The sequence below is a fragment of the Merops nubicus genome, unplaced genomic scaffold (assembly GCF_000691845.1).
Source record: "Merops nubicus isolate BGI_N331 unplaced genomic scaffold, ASM69184v1 scaffold52454, whole genome shotgun sequence".
NCBI lineage: Eukaryota > Metazoa > Chordata > Aves > Coraciiformes > Meropidae > Merops > Merops nubicus.
This window is the reverse complement of record NW_008605920.1, coordinates 2,649-14,126: the sequence shown is the minus strand read 5'-3', so window position 1 is coordinate 14,126 and position 11,478 is coordinate 2,649. Positions and strand designations below refer to the sequence as shown.

General features: G+C 46.4%; 1 protein-coding gene across 1 annotated transcript in view; it reads right to left on the bottom strand.

Moving 5' to 3' along the window:
- The window catches only part of LOC103772139 (CUGBP Elav-like family member 5), a gene marked incomplete at both ends in the record, with an annotated part of 22,417 nt that extends 15,198 nt beyond the window's left edge, over positions 1 to 7,219 (bottom strand). The window contains one exon of the mRNA XM_008939457.1: positions 7,137 to 7,219. Coding sequence (XP_008937705.1) covers positions 7,137 to 7,219 — 83 coding nt within the window. The remainder of the gene's footprint in view (positions 1 to 7,136) is intronic.
- Positions 7,220 to 11,478: the final 4,259 nt, after the last annotated feature.

Below are 11,478 nucleotides of genomic sequence, written 5' to 3'. Positions count from 1 at the left end.
TCAGCAGGCACATTTAAGCGTGGTCTCTCAGGACTCCATGGTCAGTTTGTCCTCAGGGGGCTCCTTCCTTGATGTTTCAGTGCACCACACAGCACTGCATCAAAGAGGACATTAGATGATCTTCCCTGTTGCCTCTTGCATCACAGGGCTGAAGGAACTGAAAACCCTAAAAGCTCCTCTAAACAAGTTTGATCAGACCACAAGAGATCATTCTGGCCACCATAAAACCACAGGCCTGAGGACCCATACACAGCTTGGTGCTCAGGCCCATAGTCCTGCATCAGATGCAGGATCTTGCTTCAGCAGAGACAGGGTCTTGCCATCTTGGCTTCTTCAAGGAGGCCCTAATCACAGAAGCCACTCCCAGCTCAAAGTAAGGCATAAAGTGCTTAGCAGGTCTATAAAAGCAGGAATAAGATGCTATGAGATGGATCACCAAGTTACTCTGAGCAAGTGCAAGAAAACTGGAGAGGGGAAAGCTGGGAGTACTGCCACACTCATCTGGCTTTGATCTTTCTTGTCTGGCTGTTTGGAGAAGACATCCAACACCTATCTTTCCCTGTGCTCACTGGTATACTGGATCCTGCTTCACTGTACACATGGTGCAATGAACGTGCTCAGGTGCTTCTCCATGCACAAGTGGGAGCCGCCGAGGACCTCAGCAAACTGGCAAAGGGCAGAGTGAGTGGGACAGGAAGCCTGTCATGTTGGACAGACAGCCAGGTCTGCAGAGAGCTTGCACAGGCTTCATCAATGTGCTGGAAGGTTAACAGGCTGCAGTCAGTCTGGGTGGGACACTGGGGAGGTACTGGCAGTTCCTTGATGCAGCCATGCCTCCACCTCTTCTCCCCCCATGGCAGGCTAATTACAGCAGCGGGGGAAAGAGGTCTCTGCTAATTTAACAAGCTTTGGTGGCTGCAGACAGGGCCAAGCAGATGGCAGCGAGGACCCTCTCCTCCACTGATGCACACAGGCCAAGTGCACCAGTTCCCATGGCAACCGTTAACTGTCCCAGCAATGCAAAACCTCCTGCACTACTGACAAGCCCACAGGAATATCCACTGAAAACGGGCCCAAGTCCCATGCCACCATCAGAACCCCCTGAGCCATCTCTTCTCTGGACTGAAAAAAAAAAGTTATGGCTGGTATTAGACAAACTAATTCACTTTGGGGGTGTTCACAGACTAGATGGGAGGATCACAGTGACTGCAAAATCTTCTTGGAGACACTGAAAACTCAGCTGGAGAAGGTCCTCAGTGATCTGATGTAGTTAGCTCTGCTCTAAGTGGGGTTTGACCAGAGACCCCAGAGCTCAATTCCAGCATAAGTTGTTCTGTGACTCTATATCCACATTCACAAACTCTTATCCACATGCACGCTTACCAAACAGTCCTGGGGAGATGGGAATACATAGTCATGCTCAGCAGTGCGGGTGCCTTTGCAAAGATGAAGGCCCCTGTGGGTTGGTGCACAGGTGCATGTGTGGGTGTGTTCACAAGCACACACCAGGAGCTCATCAGGAAACAGGCCAGCTCTGGGAGACAAAAGTCTAAGCTCTGTGCTACAGGGAGATGCGAGTGCCTGACTGTGCAAAGGGCAACAATTTCTAAGGAGAAAGGGAGGCATCTTGTGCACAAGACAGGGCCTGAATGTGTGCGTTTGGTCAGCACGCAGGAACGGGTGCTGATCTTTAATTTCATTATCCTTCCAGTTCCGTAGGCAGCAGGAGACAATGTTTGCCTTGGCAGCTTCCTCTCCCCCTGACTCTTCAGAGTATGTATTTTGTAGGGCCGCTGCCTTACCTCACTGCTAGATCACAGACCCTTAAGCTAAATCCCCACCAGAATAAGCATTTGCAATTCTTTTTGCAGTGAACAGGCACTTCTGTTGCTCCTTGGCCAAAGACTGCTTTAGCCCAGTACCCTTCATTTCCTGATGCTGCCATTTCAATGAGACAGCCTTGACGTGGCCTCTGTATTGCTACCTTCTACTGATAATGCAGCATGGCTCTCATGAATTTGCTGATATTGTCTAACAAACCTGCAGGATGGACACAGGAAGAACTTCTCCACCCTGCCCTACCCAAAGGTTCAAACTGCAGATGCCACCTCAGAGATTAACAAGCAGAACTCATCTTCAGCCCCTAGCCAAACATTCAGGCCCTCCATGCCACTCTTCAGCAAGTTTCCCAGCTTTGTCAGCTACAATATCCTATAGTGTTCACATGAAGAAACTTTCAGAAATACTGGTCCAGGCTGCCTTCAAAACATTACTTGTACAAGAGCAAGGGAAGAATGAGATACTTCAGCCTCTCTACCAAAACCCCTCCAGTCACCTCTGTTCCCTTATATCATCATGGGCTGTGGATCCTGACAGATGGCCCACAGTGAGCCCACTCTTGGCAGCACAGGAGACAGTCTACCCACAGGGATACCCTCTGCTCAAGCTCTGCTGGGTCTCTGCATTAACCATCTGAGTTAGTGATGCAGCATCTCAACCCCTGGTGCATTCCCAGAGTGTCTCTCTGCTCTAATGCTGTTGCTCTCTGTAATTTTCCATTCCTGTGTCCCTGTGTTCCCAAGTCATCACTGCATCCAGGAGTTCTCCCCCTGATGTGGCCACATTTCAGTACCCCCATCACTGCTCTTAAACTGCCCATATTCCCAGCTTGGATCAATACCAATTTCTGCCACTTACTTGCCTACCTTTTAGTAAGCTCTTCTTTGTTCTGCATAGAAATAAAACTGTAACTGTACCTTGCCAGAAAAATTACTTTTTCAAACCTGCCCCCCTCTGCTTCCTCCCTCTATTCTTCCTCCCCTTCTTCTTCAGGAGCAATTTTATGTAATTTGTAACTGTCTTGCTGCAGATGAAAAGAGACACAAAGCGTTTCTACGAAATATTGAAAAGCTGGCTGCTTTTCCCTCAAATTTCACTTAGCAAGAGGCTTTAACTTGGTATGTGATCACTGCGTGTCATTAATAACCTCTCCAATTCCTTTCAGAACTCAGCAAAGTGAAGGAACAATCACGAATCAAAGGAATGGGTTATTGAGATATAATATCGCTTCACCAAGTCAAGGAGGAATGTGCCAGGGAGCGGGAAGAAGGTGAAACACTGCTAGGTTGTCTGGCAGCTGAAGAGAACACTAGACTTAGGAAGAAGAATAAGGGCTTGATTCCCTCTCTGCATTTTAGATTCAAAGACTTTACCTCTGTTCAGCCTTTATGAGTTGTGTGTCTTTCCCCAAGACCTGTGGACTCAGGTCACAAAGGGAGCTGGTTTCTGTTTTGTTCCTTGGGCAGATCTGTCCTTACCTCTGTTGAGTTTTTGGAGCCCATCAAACTACTTTATTGGAACTGACTCAGGCTTAATTGTGCAGTTTCTCAGCCCACCCTTAGGGAGCAGAACTGGGGAAAACAAAATAGGATCTTTGCACGTTTAGGACACAAAGTGCTGTGAAGGGCAGAGAGCAGGCATGTGCCAGGCTGGCTAGGAGGTGGTGCTAGGCAGAGCCCTGGCCACATGGCTCATGGTATCTATAGGCTGCACAGCACAAGCTGCTCTGAGCAAGGTGTTATGTGCTTCCCACTTTGATGCACAAACCTGTCTTGCTGTGTGCCAGCCCTTTGGCTGAGTTGAGGTTCCCAGGTTGCTGTCCCCACCCAAGAGCCCACACCACCGTGTGTGGAAACAAGGTCTCTGCCTACACAGCCTCAAGGCGGGGTATTCTTCCTGCTTACTCCAGTTGACAGCACAGGCATAGGTACTTGGCATCCTTCTAAGGCACTTCTGCTAACTCGCTAAAGGATGCACTTTACCTCTCTGTTCTAGGAAGCTCCTTTCTGCCTTCCCCAAAGGAAGAATCACACGTTTGTTACTCCCAGACTGCACTTACAGCAACTCACCAGCTCTCCATGTAACACATGTGTTTTAGATAATACAACATACAGCTGACAGTCTTCCTGCTTTACACCCTGAGTACACTAGCCTTTACAAAAAGTCGAAAATCTGTCTACCTTTGGAAAAAGATGCTAAGCCTTACTGTTTAAATTCTATTTAGCTACCACATATCCAACAGCCTTCAATTTAAAAATAAACAAGAACTTTGATAACCCAGAAGAACACACCAGAAATGCTACAAGAGCAAATACAGACCATGGTGATGCCTATTAACTTATGTGGAAAACCTAAAATATAAGTATAAATACAAATCCTCAGGAAAGCTACACTGCAGGTATGGTCCTGCAGGAGCAATATGGCACCATTCTTAGATGGGTTGATTTCACTAGCATTAGACCTGGAAGGCCTAAACAATACCTCTGTTGGACACAGGCCTACCCTGTGACGTGGAAGAGAACCCGGAAGTCCTGCTCCAGCTGTCTGATCACAGCCTAAGAACCTATCAGAAACCACATAAAAGCATTTCCATAAACCTGTCTTTACCAAATCCTCAGTCTAGGCTAAGAAAGCCATTTGTTTCTATTCAGGTTCATGAACTATTGAGATCAACCACTGGTCTCTGCGTTGAAACCAACAAAGGAAGGCACCTGGGTACTTGTGGAATCTCTGGTTGCTTTGCGATACAATGGCAAGGGTAGAATTACCAACAACATTCTTTCTATGCCAGTTTGATCCCTTGCTGTCTCTAAACATACTGATGCTTGGTCGTACACTCGGATGACAGTTCGTGTCACCATACACTGATGTCACACACCCTTGAAGTTTCTTCCTGATATTGCTATGTGCAATAAAGAGATAGAAAATGGGTAAAATGAACAAGAAATTGCTTGTTTAGAGACTATTGCACATTTACTGAAATCTCAGCAGTGCAGTCTGTTCTCTGTCCTGTGCTAGGGTCCTCACTGTATTTCTGGTGAGAGGCTTTGCCACCAGAGTTCGTTGGAAGATGAGCTAGGTGTAAATGTACAGAGACAAAATTTCACAGCCTTGTTCCCAAAATAGGGAACCATCAGTTACCTTGCACCCCTGCCTGCGACTCATTTCCAGACTATTCTCTGTGACCAGCTGGGTCATAGGAATGGACGACACTATACAGACACAAGCAAACCAGGCTAAGAAAACAGGGCTGAAATCTGCCTCAGGTCAACCAGCCCATGCCCATGCCAAGGCCAACTCTATGCACATCAGGATGGAGATCTGTTCCATTCTGGTAGTAACCATCTCCAAATGACCACTATAACGACCAAAGAGCGAGAATCCTGCCTTCTCGGTCATTGAGGGATTTTCCAAGAGAGAAACTCAATGTGATGAAGTGATGTATAGCCAGCCTGAAAATAGACAGCTCCAAATGCAGCACAGCTCAGCTTCATCTTAATCCTGAAACTTAATTACACCACACTGCTCATTAACTGTCTCCAGACAAACATGTTCAAAAGGACTCAGCTAGCAAAAACTTCTCACTGTTCCCAAGCAGTTGCGTACACCTCCCTTAACATAAATAGCCTTGAGATCATCACATCACAGATAAATTGTGGCCTTAAATACTACTCCATGCAACACTCTATAACCACTGAGAGCACAAACAGTAGAGACCATAGCAAAATACACAACAAATTCCCAATGTAGAACTGCAGCAACGCTGAGATTGCCTTGAACCCACCAAGCTTCACAAGAACCTTTCAGATTTCCCTCTGCAGGTACTAGGCAGAGACATGTCTGCCTTCTCCATCGTGTTACAGCACTACACCATAACTCGTCATGACTGCTCCTCCATCCTGACTTGTTCTTATAGGCACTGTCAGTTCAGCCCTGGACCACCACGCACAGATTACACTGCTCTAGCCTGAAAGGCTGACCTTCTCCCCACAGACAAGATTAACTCAAACAGTATTTGAGCACCTGGTTATCTGAACTCTCCCCACTTGCTGCCCTGAGATAACCTGAAACAGTAAAGATCCTATTAAGTGACTTGATGATCTTAAAGGTATCTTCCAACCTAAAGGATTCTATGATTCTATGTGGTAATTAACTGATGTGCATTTTCCAACCCTCTAATGCCAACACAGGCCCATGCAAAAAATTAGCACAGGTAAACAAATACGGAAAAGGATATGTATGTAGGTCCTGAGGGGACCTGGGAGAGGTGAGGGAAGCTACTTGGACCTGTATTTGTTAAAGAGGAAACATTATGTTTAAGAATTCCTAACCCCTCTCCAGAGACCCTTGGCTTACATTAATTATTCTGTTGCCTTCAGCACTCAGGGCCTTCTGTGAGCTTTTGTACCCAACTCCTCCGCCTACTCACCTCCCAGCATATCCTTACAACGTGCTTCATCAACCCCCTCAGCACAGCAAGGGAACTGCCCAGTAAGAGCTCTCAAATCATCCCAAAATGGGAATGGCAACAACTCAGAACTCCTTGCAGCTCACCAGCAGCAAGCAGAGGACTTCCCTGCAAGGAATGACCTGTGCCTTGGCCTCCTGTGATCCCCACTGCACTTTGCTCCCAGAACCAGCTGTGGAGCGAGCAGGACCCAGGAACAGACCACAGCTAGTTCTGCAGTCCTGGTCTTACCTCTGTAACCTGTTTCTCCTCCAAACAATGGGACATGGCAAGTGGTTTTAATATTCTGACAAGCTGATCCAGCTCAGCCACTGTACCAGAAGTCATTTTGGGTCCTACATAGAGCCACCCAACAAACTGTCCAGGCACACTGCAGGGCAATGGCAGACTAGGAGCAGATACACCAGGAAGTTCTGCACACCTGGAGGAAAAGGGTCTGGTACCTTGTCTTGTCTTCTCTCAGTTTTCTAGCATGCCCACCATGCAGGCTGGGCCCCTGCACTTCTCTGCAAAGCACACAGCTCCCAAGTGACAGGGGCAGATAGCTGAAGATGTCACGTCACACCACAGAGACCAAAGAACAACAGAGAAATAGGCTTGCCTAGAGTTACACAGGGCAGCCTTGGCAAGGTGGAGAAAGGAGCAGCAGCTCTGTGAAGAGCAGAGCTGTGCTTTGGCTTCCATATCCCTGTTCTAAGCCCAAATCCATACTCCTCTTTTACATGCAGAAAAACGCATTTAAATCGTTTCTCACCCTCACTTCCACCCCGATAATTCCCTATTTGCCTGCCCATGGCACAAGCCCCAGGCACAATTCCCTGGGACTTACCCCTGGCAGAGTCTTCTGTTCATGCAGTGCTGTCTGGGCTTTGATGGCAGAGTCTCTGGCACAGTACGTGAGGAATGCACAACCTGCAGTGAATACAGCAAGTGTCAAGTTAGACATGTAATTGGAGATGCACATCCACACAACATTCCTCTGTCGTAACAGCAGGTGACTGAAGAACTACAGATGCTGCCCTGTTCCAGCAGATCCCCATCCCAATGTTTCTGCTCAGGTACAAAGGAAGTGCTGAGGACAGCCCCTGTGTGAGCCTTGACATTTTATGGGGGAAAGGAGAGGGGAAGGTTTGCTAATTAAAGGTGCAAATGTCATGCAATTTGGAAAAAAAAGAGACAAAGAAACAACATTAAAGGACTTGCAGGCCCCATCCAAGGTCTACTGAAGTCATGGAAAAGGGTCCCAGTGAATCAACTAGGTTTTAAATGGGTTTTGAACAAGGTGAGAAACAGGAGAGTGAAATGCAAACTCAAGTTGCACGTGGGAAAAACATCCCAAAACTCAATGATCAGAGGAGATGCAAGGACCAGTATGATTATTGATTAAAAAAAAAAAAAAAAAAAGGGCAAAGAAAGAAGAAAAGCATCTGGGATTTTAGCCTCGTATGAAAGCTCCATGATCTAGATTCACAGACCCACAGAAAGCTACAGAAGAAGAGGACTGCCTTTCTGTGCCATGCACACACCCCTACAATATGCACAAACACACAAATATACATATGCATGAGAAGGGAAATAGAGAAAACAGCAAAGCATAATGCATTCTGCAAGAGCCAACTTAAGAAGCAAGATGAAAACCACAGGGAAAAGGCCAGATCTTGGCAGTTGATATGACACAACATCTTAGCCTAACAATGGAAGGAGGGGAGGAATTGTAGCCCCTCCAGGAAGAAGGATCATCTCTGGGTGCTAAGAATAATCAAATGAAACTAAGCAAAGAAAAAAATTGGCTGGTTATCAAGAAACATTTCCTAGCAGAGAGATATTTATTAGACGGTGGAATGACCTCCCCAGGCAAGTGCCTGGAGCTCTGTTACTTGAGTCGTTTCAGATGAGGATGGGCAAAGCACTGGAAAAAAGACTCAAACACTAGAATGCATCTGACCCTCTCATTTATCCCCCTCCTATTTGCAGTGGCATTTCGTATTCTAAGCAAAGGCAGGAGGACATGTCCCTTCAGCTGGCTGCTAAACATCCATGTCTATATTGTGCTAGGAAGCATTGTTATGGCCCAAATGGAGACACACATTCTTTTGACCCTCCTTCTTGTGACTGGCTTGGGGTACAGCACTGCTTCAAGTCTCCATGGATCCAAAGGTGGGATGCAGGACAGGGGCTGTGTGGATCTCTCCCCTCTGCCCCAAAGGGTCTCCATGCAACACAACACTTTTAGGCCACATGGAAGCCTGCTGCTCAGGACAATCCCAACCCCTGGTAACAAGATTATGCTGTTCTTCCATCCCAACTCCAGCAAGTTGCTGCAGCTAAGTAAATTACATCTGTCCTCACAGCTCTTGCTAGAGGGAAAAATCGTCCACAAACAGCACACAAACATTAGATATCTCTAACAAGTAACTAAAGCTCCTTTTTGCTCAGGTTTTGAACCAAGAATGCTGCACCAAGGCCAGATGTGAGATCAGCAGATAATTTAACAAATGCAGTGAGGTAAGGTAACCTTCACTTCTCATGGCAGAGGTTCTGTTGGGGCAGGGGGAAAGCAACCCTTTATTTTTGCTGTCCCCTCACAGAATGCTGTGGTATCAAGCATCAGGAAGAGCCTCAAGAGCACCTGGATAACCAGAGAGACCAAACCATATTTCTAACAGTTTTGGAGGTGCAGAGTCCCAGGCACAGATGCTTGCCTGATTCCACCTACTGGTCCACTCTGCTGCTTTGCAAGACACAGAAGACCCATCAGGTTTAGCACACAAAACTCTGAAATCATGAGTTGGGAATAAGCAATTTGTTCCATCAAAAGCTTCAATATATCGGTACCATGCCCACATGCAATGAAGACATCATCCTTGCCTCAGGAGAATTAGCCATCAAAACGAAGAAGACTAAGGATAAGAGAAGAGGAAATCTACATGAATCTACCTGGTTGAGTTAAGCACTCAAACCCAGCCCCTGACTCCCAATTCCACTTTTCAGGAACATCAAAACTGAAACAATACACACTGGCAGGCTCAAAAACCTCAGCCTATGGAGGAACGAGGATAAAATGAGGATTGGGCAGAGGTACACCACTTAGTGGGGATAAAGGAGAGACATTCCTCACACAGGGACAGAGTTACTTTGCAAAGTAGCGTCATCATGCCAGATCAGGGATTTTTACAGCTCAGCAACACCTACATCCACTAGCACCAATCCAAATAAGTGTCATGAATCCCCACCTCAGGCCCTCCAGTCCTTATCTTCCCTACAGCAAAGGTAGCCCAACATACAGTTTATCTTTTAGGTGCTAAGGTATCTGTACTATGAGGTAGCAGCCTCTGGATACAGAAGCATCCTGCAGCTATGGAGCATGAAGATGCCTCTACTCAAACCTCCCGCTCCACTCCCAGGGCAACCCCTGCTGCTGCTCTGCTTTTCAAGGATGTGAATATTTGCTCAACAGGAGCCAGCTTGTACTCCTTCCCTTCACTCAGGCATGGAACAGCACTCAGGCAGCCTCTAATAACAGTCTGTGTCTGGCCTGGACTGGGAAAAGTAAGCCTATGGGCACAGGCCAGCCCCGTCCACTGCTCCATCCCTGAGCTCTCCATGTCTCTAAGCTTTCAGGACACTCAGTTCATTTACTTAATCTCATGCCTGCTTCCCAAATTGCAGGAGTCTGGGAGGCAGTACTGGCTGTGGAAAGGAAGGAGGTAAAGAGGTCAGCTATGTCCTTTGGAAAACAGGATTAACTGTCCTCCGCAGCCAGATGTTTTAGAGGGAGGATGAAGGAGTCAATTATTTTCTCTTTGCAAAGTCCTGGTCAGAAATACAGAAAGGGGTTTTGCAGGAACACTACACTCTAAGCCTAATTGTGTAAATAAATACTTGGGAAAAAGAACCTTCCTTCCTCAAGAGATACTATCTCTTGCAAACTAACCCTTCAGCTACTTCTTAGGATGCAGCAAGTCAATGAAGTACCAGGTATTTTCCACAGCTTCCCATTGTCCCCCACCTTCACCCAGATGCCTGAAGCTTACAGATGTAGCAGACACTCAAGGACAGACATTTTCCCAGATAAAAAGGGTCTCCACGCTGTGACAGGACCCTGCTTACCGTGTCTTTTGTGGGTTCTTCAGGCTTGTAAAACTTTGAGCCTGACGGAGTCAACCAGGGATCCACTCAACAGTGAGATGTCCAGACAGGTGCAAAAGTCACTCTCACTAGGTTTTCTCACTTCCACATTTCCTGCTTTAGTTAACAACAAACTTGGGTCGAACGGCTTATACCCTTTTGGGCACTTCTAACACCAAGTCAGTTATGCCTGCTGAGACATGGGACATGGTGTTAAAAAGGGCTCCGAGTGTTAAAAAGAGCTGTCCTTGAAGGCCCTGGACACCCAGCCAACCAAATCATGATGATCCAGTCACAGAACAGGGAAGCATAAAAGCACCTAGAGCACTCTCTATAAAATCAAGCCATTAGAAGTCCTAAATGGGACAACTTGGACCAGAACTGCTGCCAGAGAGTAAGAGCCATGACCCTCAGTGGCCAGGGACACCACCATCATCTGCTTCCTCTAAGAACTGAGTGACTCCTACTCTTTTATATGATTTCTGTGTCTAGACTATGATTGTTATATTGATACAGCAAACCACATATTAAAAATTCTGACTCAATCTGTAGGGTGTCCCTGTGATTAGAAATCATAAATTAAGTTGTAATACAAATTCTGTATTATGGTACTTACAGATTGTACTATAGTGATTCTGCTTGTAGAAGTCCTGTGCCATTCTAATAATAAAATTCTGTTAAGAAAATAAAGCTTTAAGTGTAACTATGACTTAGAGCCATCACCATTGTGCCAAGGATCCCTAAAAAAAGTCTGTGTCCCCTTAGTGTCAGGTGACACCAGCCACTGACTCCAGGGGCGTTCCCAGCTCCCTGTAAGCAGAACCCAGACTAGTTCCACTTACAAGAGACTGCAGGAAAAAAAAAAAGTGAAAAAAATTTTTTTTTTTCTGTGCCTGATCCTCCCTACAAACCACACATTGATTCCAAGATTTATAGTCCCTTCAGATCCTAAACATTACTCCAGACATCAGTCTACAGTCTTGAGCAAGAAAAGGCTGCCAGTTTGCAGAAGAGCGGGTCTCTAGATTCAGCTTAGCATTAGA